This window comes from Gallus gallus, chromosome 3 (genome assembly GCF_016699485.2).
Source record: "Gallus gallus isolate bGalGal1 chromosome 3, bGalGal1.mat.broiler.GRCg7b, whole genome shotgun sequence".
Lineage (NCBI taxonomy): Eukaryota > Metazoa > Chordata > Aves > Galliformes > Phasianidae > Gallus > Gallus gallus.
In genome coordinates, this window is record NC_052534.1 from 35,991,304 (window position 1) to 36,011,857 (window position 20,554).

The window sequence follows — 20,554 nt, forward strand, 5'->3', positions numbered from 1 at the left end:
AGTTGGAAAAACTATTAAAAACAAAGATTTTTCATTTCAGATGAGAATACTAAATAAAATAAATCACAAAGCTCATCTCCAATGATTTGATTGTTTTGAGAATTTAAGTAAAAAAGATTTTAGCATGATGTATTTTAGAAAAAAGAAATCTGTCTTTAGAGTAATATGAATATCTGAAACAAAGCAAATAATTTAACATTTTATCTCTAATTTGGGGTTTTGATTATATCAACATATCCTCTAAAATGAAAAAATATGTATTTAAAAATCTGTATTTTCTATATAACTTTATGCCTATCATGCATTTCTTTTTACTCACTGCTCACTCAGAAATGACAATGCTCTGCTAGTATTTTACTAAAGTCGGTAAAAGAGCAAGAGAGAAAGACATACCATTGCTCAGAGTCACACACAGGAATATAAAACTCTTCCTAAACAAGACCTATCCTTTTCAGTCATTTATATTTTGAGAAAAAAAAATGAGAAACTCACACATTATGGCCAAGGATTTTGAGTTTCACCACAAAATTCCACCTAAAATAAATCAGTCTTTTTATCCCTGTCATTTGTGATAGAAGTAAGGAAAGTCTGTAAATGTTGATCAACTTCAGTTGTACAGAATTTGCAACCACACAGCTCAGGCATTATTTTTCCTGGAACTTTAAGCTTGGTGCTACTTTTCAAAGCAGTTGAATGTAAAATAACAAAGAACTTGTTTTTCTTTTCTTTCTTTCTTTTTTTTTCTTTTTTTTTTTTTTTTGCCCTCCTGAAGTATAAATCATAACCAAAATGGAAAACGCAGAATGATCATTACGCAAAATTTATATTCTGTTCCGCTGTATTCTCATAAAGTCTGCTTCATAGAAACTGGATGAAACACCTGAACTTGCCCAGAAGTTTCTTGAGAATTATTTTAATCAACATTCATAAGAAAACTAGGAGTAACTGAAAATAAATCTATTTTCCTTAGACCACATACTTTCAGATCTTAAGATGTTATAAGATGTCACATCAGAAATGTAGCAAGTAATCATAAAGAAAGTCTTCATCTTTGCACCACTGACTTGGCAAAGAAGGAAGTACATGCTATCACTTATCACAGATACATCCCTGGAGATGAACAAAATCCTAAGAAACGCAGCCAAACACTTACGCTAGTCTTGCCTGGGGAAAAGTATTGATGAGGGAGAGACTGAACAAAATGCCCTCCTTATGTCTATTCAGCCCTAAAATACTGTATGATCTTTATATTATTTCACAGCAGTAATTGAGGGTAGCTTGCCAAGTATCTAAGAGGAAAAATAATAAAAAACCTTTCAAATTTAAATGACTATATGGGTAAACATTTTTTAACAAATGTTAAGAACACAGATTAGAACAAAACTACTTTTAATCTCACTAGGATCAGGAAGAAGAGTGCAAAAATGTGCTATTATCTCTTCCCAAATACCATATTTTGTTCTTTATAAAGAAGCAAGTAGTGGCTTCAAGCAACAGTGGAAGCGTATTCAAGAACTGTAAAGTCTGGATATGATTCAAAATATTAATATTTGTTCTGAGAATCTATTGCCTTTTTTTCCTACTACAGAGGCTTGATATATTAGATTCCATTTTATCTTCATTTAAATGCAGAGCCTGTGATTTATGAATTTTTAACAATTAAATAAAAGACATTTTTTATCCTCTCCAACATCAGAAATAAATAAAAGAAAGGTTCAGAAAAAAAAAATCAGGCTAACAGTTATCCTCCTTCTAGTGGTCTTGGAGACTATAACAATCAAATGTGTTTACAAAACTGGATTAATAACCAACAATAACAGGAAAAAAGCATCTTAATGACAGTGCAGAGCTTTCTGGACATTCAGTGTTTTAGGATTGCTGTTATTTTTAGGATATGGCTTTATCAGCCTTGGGAAATGCTCCAGTTACTTAAACCTTAGCCAAATTTAAATACAATAGATATGAATACCCTTTACAGGCTAGCTTCTTAACTACCAGAAAGCCACCACTTTCAGACCAATAAATATGTATTCTCACCTGAGAGTATTTTAAGGACTCCTCTGAGAATGATTTACCAGTGCATTTCACACTCCTTCAAAAATACTTAACTGCCATCTAGTGGCTGAATAGGCCGACTTCTTTATGGTGTCTTTAAGGCTCTATTTACACAATTCTTCCTCAGTTCTGCCATTTCTACTTGCGATCTCATTTTTCCTTCAGGGCCTTTCTGACACTAGCAGAATCCAGTGCTTTAAATACAAAGCTCAGCTACAGGTCACATAGGAGGAAGAATAGACAAGAACTCACACCCTCTTTAAATTATATTGGGGTTTCAGCTTGGAGAATAGAACAGTCATGCTCAGTCAGGAATTCCATATTTAAAAAGTTTTGTCTGTCTCCTAGAGTTATAAAACAAAAAAATCTTAATGTTCATTAGGTTTTCTATAGCAGAAACAAAGCCACTGGAGCATGTTTAAGCTGAAGAATACGTCCTAACATTAAGGAAAAGAGAAAGATCTCAACAAAATTGGAAACTTCTGCATAAAAACTGTGTTTCATGAATATTTAAAGACCAAGTATACCTGATTTCTGCTTATCGCATCTGGGAGTTAGCTTTGACAAAGATTAGACTCCCTTTTACTGCCCAAATAAAATGTTCTGCACTTGCACAGTTTCTATGACTCCGTAAGTGAAGTATCTACCAGATTTCTATCATTTCTTGTGCCACAAGAAATTGTTTTCTTTCTGTACATTTTTTTGATAAAGCATAATTTATTCTTAAGGCTAACAAGAAAACACGTACATATGCTTACTTGCTTGAAGCAAAGATACCCCAAATTGTAAAATTACTTATTGAATGTAAAAATAGAGTAAGTTGATGCACCACACATATACAAACCTGGACAATGTTGAGAAAGATTAGATTTTTAAAAACTCTTATTTTTTTTCTAGCTTTTTGTTTTCTGTGATTGGGATATGCTGGCATAAAGTTGTAGGAATTTTTAATTGATGTTTGTTCTTAAAATATCCAACTACTTGTGAGAACACAGATCATTATTTACTTTGTAAAATTCAATAAGTAGATTTCATTATCATTCAATTCACACAGTAAACTTCTAAGAAGTTTCCTTCATTCGAATTCTTTTCCCAGTAAGACCATTGCATCTTCTAAAAATATGTATTTTTGTTCTCGAGAAAGAACACGCTAATTGAAGCTGCATTAAAAAAAAAGCCACAACATGGAAACTTCTCTTATATAAAAACATTTTTTTTCTCCAGTTCCTAGTGAATATTTATTAACCAGTCTCATCTACAACATCTTTGTCCAGATGAGAGCTTTGTTACACAGAAGTAAGAAAAATACCCTAATAAAAAAAAAAATAGCTATTGTCTAATCATTTCTCTATTTCAGGCTAGTCTTCTGTGCCTCACCTCCCATCTCTAAGAATAACCTTTCTCATCTTTCAGTCACAAGATTTTGAGTCACATTCATGCCTCCAAGACAAAGTTGAGCTGTGACATTTTATAGTAATTAAAAGTAAGTCCCAATCCAGGCAGTGTTTTCATATTTTTAAAGTAGACTGATTATATATTTATCATAAAGTATATCACAACTATTTTTCTAATATTAGTAAGCGACAAAAATCAGAACATCCCAGCAGTTGCTAAGCTATTACCCAGAAGAGTTAGAGCAATTTGTAATTAAAACTAGAGAAAGAAAAAAAAAACTCCCCCTTGAAGGTGGACAGAGGGATTGTCATCAAAGCATAGTGTAGTAGTTTTTAAGGGGACAGTCAAAGAATCAGAGCTATAATGTTTTCAAAGTAGAAGGTATATTCAACGTGGTAAAATGTATCACGTAATTTAAGGCTTTTAAATCTAGAATTGTTTCCCTATGATATTGTTGGAGAGCACACCAACAAGATCATGCATCATAAATCCATTTTCAGTACCTAAGAGAAGACAAAATGTTGTCTGGTTGTTACTACTAGTTGAAGTACGTGGAATTTCAAGAAGGAGTATAATTTTGGTTGGACGATTATTTCTTGGTAGAAATTAGGTGAACCAGACAAAAGCAAACAACTGAACTTGAAATGCTACAAGTTGTTTTTTTTTTTTTTTTTTTTTGGTTGGCAAATTTTTCCACTGTAAACATAGTTTAAATACTCAGTGCAAACTGTAATATAATCAAAATGCTAGAAATCAGATGTGAGATAGGAGACCAGACATCTTTGATAGAATGTAATTCATTACATTGAAATTCTGACCTTCAAATACTTGTAATCAGGGCTTGCTTTCTAAATTTCTGCTGAGTAGGCATTTATCACAGATGATGCAATGTAGTTTAGACACAGATGATCACAGAAATATAAAATGCTTTGGTAATAAGATGTGTAAAAGGTGACTTTTTTAGGTGACTGTCAAACAGTATGTAAGTTATTGGTTCTGTGATGTCCCAATACTCAAGCTCAGCTTTTATGTGATTACTTAACAATTATAAGGTTTTTAATTCCTGCCTTTATGACTCTATCAAATAAATAAAATAAAGTAAAATTGAGTTAAAACGTAGGGAAAATTGCAATGGTACTATGAAAGATCAGGAGTGCAAAAGAGAGAATAACTTGGCTCTTGCATAAAAGTACAGCTGCCAAATTGAAACATCAGGTTTGAAGCTCAGGTTTCTAAATGAGAACATTCAGTTTTTCTCCCTTCACTAAAAAAAGTTCCATCTAACAAAGATTTCTCTGTTCTGAGAAGACCATGTAGACATTGTTGCTTTGCTTTGGCAATTCAAAACTAATACTTGAAATGGCTGCCATTTTATCTTATTTTCCCCTCTGCTCAACAAATCCTGCATTAAAAACAAGCATTCTCTTACAATCTCTTTTTTAAATTGTGACTTCTGTAAATAAGTCTTTTTTTGACTGAACAAGAGAAGTCTTAAAACTTTAGGAAATTAGGCCAAAAAATACAAGGTTGTGTCTAACATCATAGAACAGATCAGATTCAAATTTTATGCTAGGTCTCCTCTTCTTTGTTATCACCTACTTGTATAACAGCAGCCAATGCTTGCTTCCTTCAGAAAGGAAACTTACAAGCAAACTAGATAAAGAATGAAATGATAGATCTCTAGAAGAAACATTTCATAGCATTACATCACATTAAACAAAAAGTACAAACTATAATAAGAAGGAATTGACTATAGTACAGGATTTATCTCCAAACATGATAAAAGACATTAGTTTCACCATTTTGCTCTGTAAACATTCTTTATAAACATATTATATATATATATATGCGCATGTTGAAAAAAAAATTTTCAACTGTTTGGCACAATACAGAAATGATTTCCTTTCACCCATGTACATTTTCTAATATTAAGGCTCTTCCACTCTGATTTTTAATGTAGACCAGAGAGAAGACATAATACAGCAAAAACTTGAGAATACTTCTTGTCAATGAGGTGATCATGCATATGAAGTGCTTAGCACTGTTATTCACTGATGAAAAATAGTACAGAATGGAAGAAGGTCAAATTATTGCTGTAAGAAATGAATTGTGAACAAGAGAGATGGAGATCTCTAACACTAGCAAATGTAACAAAGTAAATCAGACAACATAAGTGACTGATGTAGAATAAAAAAATGCATGGCACAAATATAATTTAAGCTTATGATATTGCAATGTAGAATATTTTTGTGTTATAACTATAACTAATGAGTTCTAGTCTGTAAGTGTTCCTAAATACGGAGAGAGGAGAATTTAGGTAATCAACTAGAAGAACTCTTCAAATGTTTGGTAAGGCTAAACCACACATAAAATCCCTACCTGAACTCAGATTAAATTGGCAAGCCTAACAAAGAATAGAATGTATTTTGTTAGACATTGTTTTCTATCTCAAAAACAAATTCAGTGACTATTTTTGCAAAACACAGCTGTTAATGTACAAGAAAGGGCTGTGACTGAGGAGAGTAGACAGATCAGCTCTAACCCTGTATTAAAAAAAAAAACTCTACCACTATTAGTCACACAAACTTCCGTAGATTAACTGATATAACCTGACCTTCTATTTCTAAGAGATACCATTAGATCTCGGGAACAAAGCATTACTTCTGAGTGAAGTGAACAATAATTTGACAATTATTTTAGGCAGGCAGGAACATTTAATCTCTGTCCCTAGATAAACAAAGGAGCATAGGAGGATTTCAAAAGAAAAATTTACTTTGAAGAGAGAAAACTTAAGTGTTTACATTTTGAAAATTCATTACACCAGACAAGAACTATTGCACAAATGACCAAAATACTACTTTTCCAGCCTTTTTATAGAATGCTACTTAGAATGCTTGTGTCAGGATCTTACCTGTACCTGCTGAACATCTTCTGTGTGTTCTTTTTCTGCTTCTAGCACAGTAGATTTCGACTCTGATTCTGGAAAAAAAAAAAAAAAAACCCACATAGATTATATATATACACACACATTTCATTGATCTTCTAAAAGACATATTAAGGATTTAATGAAAAGAGGATAATTAAGAGAACATAACCATCTGACTTTCCTAATTATCCACTTAAAATTAATTTCACATGTTGTATATATAAAGTTGCCTGATCTCAGTGTCCAAAGTATTTATTAAAATTTAGCATTAAATGGTATCATCTTAAAAATATAATATATAAACTTCAAAGAACTCTATTTTGATTGCCAAAATTTCTGATTTAAAGAAAAGTAGTTACAGGTTTATTATCTACATGTCACCAAAGGTTAAACAATAATTCTCATGATTATTCTTCGCATCCAGCCTCATTAAGAAGTATTACATAAAAATCAAAGAAAAGCTTGGGTTGGTAGAGACCTCAGATATCATTCCAGTTCAATCACCCTGCAACAGGCAGGGTTGCCACCCACACAGTCAGGTTGTCCAGGGCTTCATCTAACTCCGCCTTGAACTTCCTCAGGGATGGGTCATCCATAACTTACGGAACAAATTGCTCAAAATGCCTTATCACCCTCTGAGTGAAGTATTTCTTAATATCTGATCTGCATTTTTCTCACTTCTTTTAGTTTAAAACTGCTTTGCTTTGTTCTAATATTATCAGGTTGTGTAAAAAAATCTCTATCATCTTAATAAGCTCCCTTTAAGTACTAAAAGACGGCAATGAGGTCTTCCCAAAGCCTTCTCTTCTGCAAAGGCTACCCATAAGCAGGATGATTACTGTTGGCAGCTAGGTTGGCATCTTTTTGTCACGGCCCTCCTGATCTGCCACAAGATTTGAGATGGCCACTAGGAGGTAGACAGTGATAGAGATAAAACTTTATTTCAAAAATGTGCTTGAAAGACAATTGGCCTTACTAAAGAAAGTAAATTTGGAGATGTCTCAAAACAATATTATTCCTTCTGTCTGGCATCTCAGTAGTGCAAAATAGTCCTGTACACTTATTGAGTAAGCGTACAGAAATTACTTCCTAGAGCTAAGGGCACTCAAAGTGAGGATATAAAATTACTTATGCTGGGTTCAAATTACATAATTAAAATATCTGCACATTCTTTTTCTAGAAAATGGACATAAAAACAAAACTCCAAACTGAATTTCTTTTCTTAGCTTCAAGTTTCTGTTTATAAGCTGTTGTCTCTAATGTTAACATTGTATATAATAATAAAAATACAAATAAAAATAATGGCTACTCGTCATACAGAAATTTAAATCCTTATAAAATTCTTGTCCCTCCACTTATCAAAGGCCATGTATACAAACAGTAATTTAGTCACACATCACGAGAAAAGCGTAAATATTTCAGGATTCTCATGCAGTATCACTTATCTCCACTTTCTTCCACGTGGCAAATACACAAAGTTAAAGTATTTACCTGAGTTTTATTCAGAACATTTAATTTTTCCTTTTCCTTCCATGCATCACATGGAAAATTTACACCAACAGATAACATTCCAGTAAGTCAACACAAAGTAAACTGATGACTATGCTCCATTCAGAAATTGTAGCAATACACTGTTTTCCTTTTTATCTCTAATTCTACTTGCTTAAAGTTTCTGCAGTATTTAAGAGGGCAGTGACTGAGATAAGGAATACACAAGTACTATACACTTTATAGTATAGTATAGTAGGAATAATTAAATAGAACAACATTGGATGGAAACAGTGTATAAAGGAACATATTTAGAAGTCGATATCTATATAGTTGAAACACTGTCAAATTAGTAAAACTAGTAACATTCTATATTTCAATATATCTTTAAGTTATTGTTCATCTAGACATTAGAAGCATCAATTGCGTTGTTTACTTGCACTAGCCTCTGCCATGCTAAAAATCTCAAAGTAAGGAATAAAATATTCCTCCTCTTCTTTTTTTTTCTTCAAAGTCGGTCACTCTGATTGCATATCCATTACCTAAGTCTCCAAGAAAAGCAAACCAAAGTACATAGCAATGAATTCAGTTACCACATATGGCAGCATTCTTATTGAATACAAAATAAGTAGTTATCAATAAAAAAAATGGACTACTGTAATAGTCCAGTGCTGGATCATCTCACACCCTGAACTGCATCAGTAAGATGCATGCATTAATGTTTCCTCGACCAGTAATAGAGTTGCTTTCGTAAAAGTGTAAAAGTCCCTGCATAAACAGAATTATATAGTAACACTGCAATTTTTGTTGGCATCATTTTTTTTTGCTTGTGACTGCATAAATAAAAAAGTATTGCCATAACAAATAAATGTCCATGTAAGGAATACTTTGCTCTTGTCCCAGAAGAGGTGGTCTCAAAGAAATGGAAATCTGAAATTAACTCCACCCAAATGCTACAAGAAATATAAAGAGATCTGTTGAAATGATGACTCAATTCTTCAAATTGAAGGAAAAAAAGGAATGGTAGGTAACTGAACAGAGGTCACAAGACCTGGTAAAATCTATTAGTCAGCAGATGCCAGGTGCACATCTTGATCACTAACAAACATACATTCTTTGCTAAATATTTTTTATTAGATTCACGCTATCTAACAGTTCTGATGCTAACCCAAGATCTTCTATATCAGATCTGTTAGAAGTTAGTATCTTAACTTTGTAACTTGGATTCTGAAAGGCAGCAGTTCCCCCCAGTGTCATATATGTATCTTGTCCAAAAAATATACCTGCATCTGGAATTTTAAGTCTTTGTTCTTCATCTGGAGGTTTGGGTGGGGGCCACGCAGACGGAATTCTCCTTGGAAAGCTTCCTTCAATGTAATCCGATGAATGTGTGGGTTGGCTAACTGCAGCCCAAGTATAAAGCTGGTCTTGCTGTGGTCATTAAAAAAAAAAAAGATTGAGAAATTAATATATAAAGACAATAGCAAAATATCAAAGTCTTTCTTTCCAACACCAAGAGTTCATTATACATTCCTACGTCAGGACAGGTTTCTTTTTATACTCTCCATCTTGTGCAAAGAATTAACGTAAACCTATATTGAAAGAATTGAATGTTCTGATTTTGAAATAACATCAATTAACAATAGAAAAACTTATCTTACTTATCTACATGCACAAAAAGAATAGAATACAGTTCAGCATTTTTAGAATGTGTGAGGAATTACAAAAACTTTTCTTAGAGAGATAGAAGTTTCTGTCCAGCATGACAATACTACTTTAAATAGGGCTAGTTTACAGTTCAGAAAGGAAAAAAATATTTCAATCGTACTCTATATTTTACATCCTATTTGCAAACCAGAAAAAGAAACCAAATATTCTTAAGATCCTTTTAGAATAAACTGAACTGAGATGTTTATTCTCTACAACTCTGCTGATCTGTTGTTTTCATTTACATTTCCATATTCACAGAGAGACAAATAAAGAGGTTAGTTCGCTTTTAGAAGCAAATTAAAGTGTTCTTAATCATCTGGTGTCAGATTCAAACACATTTTTCAATAGCTTTGCGTAATCCACTTTGCGTAAGTAGAAGACATCCAGACTCTTTGACAACAGGCTGAGCAAACAGTTAACTAATGATTTCAACTTGAGAAAATGTTAGCTGATCACATTCAAGTAGTTTTAGTTGTGATTCCCAGCACGCATCAACAAGTACACCTTCAGATTACATCTTTTTAGTACTATAAATTCTACAAAAAAAAGTCCCAGCAAGAGCATTTGGTCTGGAATTATGCAAAATATTGCACTACAAAACTAGAAAAATCAAAATAAAGGATAAACATAATGATATCTCTCAATAATATCTTCTTACAAAGATCACATTTATGATCCCTGTTTTGCACTCTTCTTAGTCCAATATCAGTAATGTGTTTTGCTGCATAGTTTATTTATAATTTTTTTTTTCTTTTACATAGATCCTAAGCAAGTATTGAAGATGGACATGGGAAGAACAAAACACATTTAACTTTTTTGGAATAATTTCTACTCCATGTGACTAAGCTTCTATTTCTTTAAAAATAAGATGTAAGAATAGTGGTGCAACTTTATTCTACTCCAAACAACTCAGAACAGGCAAATGCAGGTTAGAAAGGAAAAATTCTGCTGCAAATATAGCAGAAAGAAGCTTATTATATCTTTCCAGCATGAAAAACATTATAAGAATGCAGACACACAAACAGACCTTGAATAAAAGCAAAAATTAAGATTTTTGTTCATGTATACAAAATTACATCTGATTCTTTACTTAAACTTTTAAAGGGAGACATCATTAATGGCTATCCTTTTCTCACTTGCTATCCAAACAGGCATGGTTAATGCAATTCTTTCAGTAACTAGGTACTTTCCATTTATCTAATTTATGCAAATTATTGTTTTTAGGAAGATAAACATTTTCAGGCATCAACCTAAATTTCAGTAACATGGGAATAAAAGGGAGAAGGAGAGAGAGGGAGACCTGTGGATACTGTATAAAGAAAAGGAAATAGTGCTAGATATTGCTATTTATCTGTTTTTTCTGCACCACCCAAATCTCAAAAACAGAGGAAAATATTTCTGTAACAAACCAGAACAAAATATTGCTGCCCACTGTACTGCGTAGAGTTGGAAACCTTACACAGTCCAAGGAACAAGGAGAAGAGTAATCTGTGCATAGGGTTAGCTGGGTAATCACAGACAATTTTCACCAGGATTACATGCAGAGTTATAGAGAAATAGAACAGAAAATTACAATAGATTATAGAGTATTTTGACATAAAATAAATAGAAGACGAACTATTCCTAGACATGATATTTCAGTATCTTGAAAAATATAGTATAACCTTCTAACAAATAAGCTTTGATGCATGATTAGTCTACGTGAATGTACAAAAGCAAACACACGCTATATCTCAGAATAATGGTACAAATAGAATACATTATCTGAGTAACATAATATGAAGTACCTGTGCTCCAGCTGATATAATCTACAGCCTATAAATTATGAACAGTTAAGAAATCAGACAACTCCATCCTATACTCCTAGACCTTGGTTACTATAGAAGATTTTTTTCTTTATTGCTCTTGTTCTGCTTGTTTTGGAATCTTTCATTTTCTATTTCACACAAAGAAAGATGAGGGAAGAGTCTGCAATGTAATAGATATTTACAGAGACGTATGACAACTTGTAAACAAGTGACTGGTTAAAATCAAAATGCATCACTGTTCAGCATATAAGGAAGTTATTTAACATCACCTGGTTACAGACTACGTGCAAACTTAAAACAGAATTTCAGATATGAAAATTCCTTTTCATGGAAAGGTAGTCTGAAAAAGTTGATATTCTATAAACGACATGGAAAATGGGAAAAAATTAATCCTATCTTCACTTCACACACTCCAAGAGACGAATCATTTGAAGGTCCTAATTCTTAATCGCTCTAAATACTTTCCAAAATCTCTTTGCCTTTAGTCTTTAGCTCCTTCTCAGTCAATATAGTAATATATCACTTTTTTTCTGAAACTGATACTGCTACAAATTTGCATGATTATTGGAAAATTTTGATAAAGGGTATATGCAGTCAATTCTATGATGCTGAAATACTATTCAAGGAAAATAAACAACAAAAAAATCCAAATAAAGTATCCACGTTTTGTTTTACTATTAATAAATTTACTATAGGGATATATGAAACTATTGACTTACACCACTAACTTCTGTAATATCTCCACATCAAAATATGGTTTTTACTATATATCATTTTAAGCACAGCAAATTAATTCTCTTACCTTGATCAAGTGTTGAATACATATAGTATTTCCATTTTGTTTTGCTCAATCTCCACTATTAAAGAGTATGAAGCACTGCTTTTGGATAAAAAAAAATAATCCTTCTACTGAGTGATCCCAGTCTTATTTATTTGGACTCACTTCTGTGCAGACATCAAGAGCTTAAAGCTCTCTGAGTCCAGTGCACTAGATGTCACGTCACGTGGAGGATTCTGGTTTTCACATGTCCTTACACAGCATTTTCCTCTGGTTCTTAAAACTGCAGAGCATTCGCACATGGGTGAGGCAAACTGCTACAGGATCTGATGATAACTAATCAATAGACATTTTACCATTTATAGTAGGTAGTGTTGAGAATAGAACTGTACACAGTCAGGTCTGTGGATTAACTCGTTCACTTCCCATAGCTTAAAACGAGTTTTCTAAGGTAAGAACTTTCCTAATAGCTTGTTTCTTCCACATTGTATGCAAATGTTTGTGCTTTAAACAGCACTATCTTGTTTACTGCAGATGAAAGAGAAATATTTCCATTCAGAAAGTTTAACCATCCTAATGCACTAAATATACATTTGCCTTTTCCCACTGCATGTAAGTAGTTAATTGGACAAGCGAGGTTTTAGTTTGAGAAATTAGAGCCAATCCACCTCAGAATGCTCTTATCAGCAGGAGACTGCTTATTTTAAGCAGCTCTTAAAATAAAGAAATCAATACCATCAAGAAATGGAAAAGTGGTTTACTTTTTTATGAGAGGTTCAGTAGCAAAGCTCCATCTATCTAAATACCATCAAAAAAGTGCAGAATTAAACACAGCTCTCAGCTTCTACTACCTTTGGCTGTATTAGTGAACACAAATACCTCGCAAGGCTGAAAAATCAGCAAGTCAGTCAGAATAGTGTAATATATGGCTGAAGTAGCATTCTATTCCCATCACTTAAATTTGTGACTAAGCACTTTAGTTATTCGACTGACTTGCTTCTTTTTAGAAAACCAAGGTACCTCAACAATACACTTAAGAAGTACCTCCCAAGCTCCACAAGCCTTGAAACACTTCTTTCCACTGATAATTTAGAAAAAAAAATTATTCCCTTCAGCAAAATAGAACAAACTTGTTGATAGCATCAGACTTTGTTAATGTTTCAGTCTTGTGTCCAATGAATAAGAAAGGCCAACAGAGCAAATAGCCCTGGTTAGGGCTACCATAGGAAAATATACCAGTTTTAGATTTCAACAACTATTCTTATTTAATTTCAGAGTTACTGTCTTGGTCTTCCTGTTACACAATTTTCTGGTTTTAATACAGCTTCAAAGATTGAACTTCTGTGTTTAACTGATTCTTTCACAATGAAACAGAAGAACCTGAAGATCTTTCCTCCTTACACATGAGACTCAAACTTCCACATGGAAGACCACATCAAGACCACTAGCTTATCAGCTGTTACATAGACCACCTGGATGTATATACCTTCTCATTCACTTTCTCAGAAACTTGTGAGTTGCAAGGAGAAGCTTCATCAGGAGTTGGTTTCACCTACATTAGTACAGTTCTGTGGTTAGTCTGATTCAGAGAAATATGAATTTTTCAGAGGAAGCTGTTAATCAGAAGTTTCCTTTCACCTCAGTTCCATTTGAAAAGGTGATTATTACCACTTTTAACCTTCCTCTTGAAATTATATGAAAAGGGCACCAAGGTCAAGTGTAACAATTATTAAAAATATGCAATTAACATTTAAAAAAGGAAGCAAGGAAACAACATAATACTTCAGTTCAATGAACGTCCAACTGTTTTCATGTTACTATTCCTCGGAACACTCAGAGTTCTTTACCACAAAAGACAAAAGGTGTCATAAAGTATGATTGGGCAGCAGGAAAGGAAGAGGAGTTAGGAGCGGTTTAATTTAGCCAAGCTCAACTGTCATGTTAACAACATGACAAACAAAGATTAAGGCAGGAGATTTACAGACTGTCTTCTCTGTTCTACAGCACAATTTTTCTTTGTTTACTTAATTCACCCCCAATATATTTTTTTCTGTGTTCAGAAGCAAAACAAGACTACTTGGAAAGTTTGTCAGGAAAAAAAAACAGCACAAAACTGCTACGAAGGGAAAAATAATGCCCATAGCTTAAGACTGCACAAAATGTACTGGAAATTATGGAATAGGAAGTCAAAATTGAGATCTAGACCTATAAACTAGTAGTAATTTCAACAACTGGATAAAACGCAGACAAGTGCCAAGTACAGTCTTGTAATTTCTTAACAGCGAAACTGAATATAGTTGCCTCACTTTGATAGGAGAATGTCAGCTTTCATTGGTGTCTGAACAGTTTCAATCCTATTTTATAGACTTTACTGATGGCCGTGCAAATACAGCCACGTTCTAGCTCCTGTGATACATCATTAATAGAGCTACATAGGGGGATATGACCTCCATTGAAAGTTGTGATTCTACCAATGTCTGCAGAAATTGCCAAATATGCATTCTTGCCAAAGATGAACTGTTTAGCCAGCTCAACTTTATGTTGAGCTTTAATAGGATAATATAATGAGGTAACATGCTAAAAAGATGAAGATTACACCTGCACTATATAAGTAAGATTATTAAATAACATACTACAGTCATTGGGACTGACAGACTTCCACAAAGCATTAATTTATTACATACCTTTCAATCAGAAGATATATTTGATTTTCATTTGATTCCTTAGGAGCACTTTTGACCAAGTCACAACTACTAAAAAGGATGAAGGATGAAACTGAGCAAGAAAACCAGGCTACAGTAACACAAAAAATTAATAATTATTTGGAGAACATTCTTTGAATAAGCATTCATCAATGGAAAACATTCTTAATCTATCCTTCTAAAAGTTTTGTGTTCACCACATTGGTCTTTTTTTTATTATACTTTTTAATTTCTTTCATAAACAGGCAGAATGACATGCAGTAAAGATGGTGTGACAAGGAAGAAGTCATGACACTCATAAGCCAATAATTAGTAGCCCCTCTAAGGAGCAGGAAACCAGCAAAGAGGCAATCATTTCTAGAGAATGAATCTGCCATTGTACATTTACTTATTCTTCATTGTTATAAAATAAGTAGATAGAAAAAGCTGGAGTGAAAGCTTTCACTGCTGCTCAACAGCAAACATCTTAAAAATCCCAATCTGTCTACTTTTGTTAGCTTTAGACCTTTGCTCAACTTTTATTTTTCAGAGTAGTCTTTTATTCTGGACATCTGTCAGATTTTTTTTTTCCCCCCAATAGAAATAGCTGAGAAAAATAGGCCAAGATAGAACAACAACAACAATCTTATCTTAGATCAAGTTTCTATTTGGACTACAACTTGAAATTTGACAAAAAGATCACTGACATTTCAGGAACACATGATTTCTCACCATCATTAACATCCATCCACAATCTCACCAGATTATAGATATACTAAGCAAAAATTTCATGAGAACTGCTAGCTGTCTGACGATTCATGCTTTCATTTTCTTTGGAACTTTATGTTTACCATAAAGTAACAAAGGAGTGAGCACCAGAGTGGGAAAGAAAGAAACAGGATCTAATGAGAAAAGTAATGATTACATAAAATCATTTAATGGGGTGAAGCAGAACCCCACATTAAAGTCTGCAATACCCCAAGAGAGAGAAAGAAACCATTCCCTGCTGCGTTGCTGAGAACGCAGGCAGAGGTTTGGATACTTAACAACAGGGAAAACTAAAGGTGGCTACTGGACATGAGTAATCAAAAAAAGATGAGAATATAATCAGTGTACAACTGCAAATATTTCAAGCCACGAGAGATTTCTGCATTAGCCATGTTAAATTAAACACGACTTTTAAATAATCTGTTTACATTCATTTCAGGCCACAAGCAATAGATCTCAGAGTGAACAAAACTTACTGAATTATTTTCATAAACTGTAACCTCTTTAATAAAAAAGCCTATGGGACCACATGAAGCAAAAGAGGAATAATGGATTTTATTCACCATGGAAAAGAATTACAAAAAACAAAGCTAAGTGAAAACTCAGAAATACATGTGATCAGTCACAAAAGGCAAAAAGAAGAGATCCAAAGAAGGATTTCAGTGGAAAAAAAGGTTGGCAATCCAGCAAAAAAACATGCTGAAGGAGTGACTTAAGAGACTTTATAAGAACCAGACTAAGACAAAAATCAAAACAGTCCCGTGAGTAACTTTAAGGAATAAGCAATTATGAGAGCTGGATGTCCTCCTACTCTGCTACAATGAGGTGATAGTTAAACCTGGCACTGACCAGGACAAGACTACAGGAGTTTTGCTGATAGCAGTTTCATCTGAGTGAAAAGGACACTGGCCAAACTGGAGGGAATCCAGCATGAAACTGGAGGCAATGGCTGTTAAGCAGCACGTCTGTCAGATGAAGGAAGAGTATGGGACTGGATACGCTCCCAATTTTGGGGTGAAGTCAAAGACTATGCATCTCCTAACTCTAGATATGTGAAGTTTTAAACCTTGCTTAAGGCTAGTCTAACTCCTCCATCCACGGTTGGATCAACGCTAAAATCCTGTTTGTTTTTTGGGGGGGAGGATTTTTTTTTTTCCCCCAGTAAATGTTACAATCAAAACTCTAAAGGAGATGAGATTAACTGAGTGTATTTGCTAAAACCAGGATAACTGAAAATATTGCTAAAACTGTTTTAAACAAATGGACAAAACTTTGCTGTAACCTTATGAGTTTGTGTAACCCTAAAAGAGAAACTTTCAGATGGAGCGCGATGTTAAATTGCCTGAATAGCATTAGTTTTATAGCTGTACTCCATTTTCAGTTTTCTTCAATTTATCTCCTCCCCCTAAAAAGAAATCCTATTGTTTGAAAATATGTTCAACTTTCTTAAAAAAAAATAACAATATTGCTATGGACATTTTGTAGAAAAGCATACATATATTTATGCAGACATTTGTTCTCTGTATGTTCCTTTTATCATCTATATATTACACTACACTTTAACAAGATGAAAAATACTTAAAAATGTTAAAAATACTCAAGTTCTCTCATATCCATTCCAATCATTTGCTAACCATATCTAAGTGAGTTTCATCTTTATGTGTAAAATAGAGAAGATATGATAAAACTCTAGTTATCTTCAGCCACGTAATTTGATGCAGACTGACTAAAGCTAGAATTTCAATGGAAAAGTTCACAGTAAAAATTCACCGTAAAAATTCAACTGCAGTATCATACAGTAGAATTAAATCTTAATTTTGAATTTATTATCAGGAGAGGAAGGAATAGCATGTTAGGCAGTGTCTACAACACTATCCCTTCTTAAATTCTGTAGCCATATGCAAATGCCACAAATAACAGCACTGTGGCCAGATAGCTCAAAGGCAGAGATAACAGTGTGGTTGGAATGCCAGTAAATTTGTACTGACTCTTGCCCGATTTTGTATCCACCGCCTTTTCAGAGGGGAAGAAAAATTGTCTGTGCTAGATGTGTAATTTGTGCTCCATTTATAATGTACTCTTTGTTTAGCTTTTGGCTGATTTTTTATTTATATCTTTCGGTGAGGCAGCTATTAGATTTAAATATTGGTAGTCCTATAAAGCACCTGAATTCATATAAATACTTCATGTATAAAAAACATTAAAAAAATACAGAGCAACAGCGCACACTAAGATATGAGTTATAATGCCAAGAAACCAAGTAAACTTAACTATGTACAAAAGCATATGTGAGATCAGGAAGTTGGCTGTCCATTTTTAGAAAGGCAATTTTCATGAAAAAGGCTAACCTTCTCCAGACTGATTGTCTCTCTCAGGCAATCATACGGCACTGATAAATTACATCCCTCCTGGAAAAAAACAGACAAAAGAAAACTTTTCCAGTACTTACATCAAAAGTGGGTGTGCTTTGCTGGGCACTCTGATTACATGGTTCTCTGAAGCAATCGGTGAATGGAAGTAAGAGACCCAATGCGATAATACGAGAACATAGCTTTTCTGCTTCTTCTTGCGGTGCATTTTCCTGCTGGCTGAAGAGCTTTTCCAGCAGAGTTCGTCCTGCCAACACGATGACACAAATCAATAAGAATTTGTAGCTATCTATGGAGTACAAAGATTAAGGCATTACAATGCTTATTGAAAATCTCAACAAATAAAAGAAATTAAAAATTGATATGAAAATGAATTGTGAAGAGCAGCACCGGATAATAAAACTTAATATAAAATGTTTATATCTAATCATTTGGTCTGATCTGTAGCCTCATTAGCTGGGACATTCAAGAAAAGGTACATTCAGCTGGCTGCACTGTGGAGCGGGAAAAGCAAGAGTTGTTATTGAAGCATCAAATTCTATTTATATTATACAATTACATTTTTTTCCTGATGGGGGAAAAAAAAAAATGAGATTACTGAGAATTGAAATACTTTTTTCCAAGAGTGTCACACAAAGTTATTATGGAGTGAAGTCTCCCAGCTCTTGGAATCGCTCTTTGTTTTTTTGAATCAAAGCAATCCTAGACTTCAAGAAACTATGCTCCAGTACTGTGGAGAAAGTCTCAAAAGAATAACAACAGCAGTGACAACAAAAAGAAAAATTGATAACTACTCAGCTTAAAATGATATTTAATACAGCTCCAGTGGAGTGTTCCAAGATAAAATGCAGCACCACAACCAGCAATACAGACTTTAGAGAAGTAAAACTTTCCAAGAATCAGAAAACTGACCCATTCCTGTTACAGGGATGGATTTCATGATCAAAGGGTTTTCACTGCTCTTTGACCAGACCATGAAAGGAGAGCATATGATATAAAGCACGTTAGAGGAGACAGTGCTAGAGGTCTGAAAGATCTTCATACTCTGTAGATGTAGCCAGGAAGAGACTTAAAAAAAAGTCAGTAATATATGCAAGCTGCAGTACAAACTACATTATAATACTAAATTACTTGATTAAGCTCTAAAATGTCAGAAGATGCCAATGTTCAGATTTACAGAATATAAAGAGAGCTGAAATAGACCAACTGGAAGAGGCAGAGGGAGTAATAAAGTTAATCACATGTTTTACTATGAACTAGCTGTGAATACAATCTGTACCTAAATCAGTTTCTATACTCTGCTTTTTCCACTTACTCTTTGGAAGACAAAGTTATTTTCCAGAAAAAAAAAATCATTACATTAATAAAGCAATTTGGTGCCATTTTAATTGGTTAAAACAACAACAGAAACCTTATTTCATGTAAAAATGCAAAAAGATTTCTGTTCAAATTATTTTATTCAAATGCAAAATTTTCAAGGCTTTTTGAACATAAAAAAGAGATTTTCTAAAAACATCTGGATGTGATTTGAAAAAGATATTGAGATTTAGCCCAAAGTTTCTGTATTATTTTAACCTCATGTGGCAATTCAGCCTAAAATAAGCAATACAATAAAACATTAGAAGTTATTTCTAAGATTTTCCTCTCCACATCTAGAGATTTTATAATTCTAAATTCCAAGTTTCTAAATTCTAAAGTCCAAGTTCCCTAGCCTTTTATTAAACACATTGCTGTAAGCCAGGCAAAAGAGACACAGGTTTTGTTATGTTCTCATCAACTTGCTGATTAGTTTGCCTCTGTTCCTCTGGTTTCATCACCTATAGAGTGATGCTATAACTACTTACTGAACATATGCCTCTGTTTATTTATCTAATGACTCTGAAGTTTTAATGACTGTGCTGTTTTTTACTCAAGAGGGGCTTCCCTACTGACTGTCATGCATTATGATCTTTAACAATTCAGAAAAAGTTGCAGTAATACACAACTTTAGTTGTGTATATACACAACTTTAGTTGTGTATTACTAGTCCCAACATTAAAAGAGGCAAGAGTATGAAGTCATGGAAATGAAGCACAAATAGGGAGCTACCTGCTGACTTTTTTGTGATTTATTAATTTTCTCTGGGGCTCTACTTGCCAATACCTAGCGCTGCTGTAAAAAAATGTAAACAGCTTTTTGTTTCTGCAGTATCATATTCAAGTGAGAGTGGTAAACTGGTTAAAGAACTAGCTGCTACACTATTACTGAACTAAATTAACTCTGTTAGCTTCAAATATTGACACTTACACATAACAACAATTTTTAGAAAAAAATAAGATCTATAGAGTGCCATCAAATTGGCACCAATCTGTAGCATTTCTGGCATTTCATCAAAGCACATGATATTACAAATCTAATAGTGCTAACTGAAGTTCAACAGCACAAAAACTCATCTAGCTAAATTAATGAGACTACAAGCAATGAAAATGAATGGGGAAGTTGGTGCTTTACATTAATCTAAAATACACAGAACACAACACATTTCTTCATGAGATTTTAAATATTCAAAATTCATGTATAGTGTTGTAGGTTCTGAC

The 20,554-nt window shown here is 33.5% G+C and overlaps 1 protein-coding gene across 4 annotated transcripts in view; it reads right to left on the bottom strand.

Moving 5' to 3' along the window:
• Positions 1-20,554, bottom strand: part of FMN2 (formin 2) — a 157,642-nt gene that overhangs the window by 105,324 nt on the left and 31,764 nt on the right. For all 4 annotated transcript variants that reach the window (XM_040696690.2, XM_046938373.1, XM_040696689.2 and 1 more), the window contains 3 exon segments: positions 18,059-18,225; positions 9,148-9,295; positions 6,362-6,429 (listed from right to left, as the gene is read on the bottom strand). In XM_040696690.2, the coding sequence (XP_040552624.1) occupies positions 6,362-6,429; positions 9,148-9,295; positions 18,059-18,225 (383 nt within the window).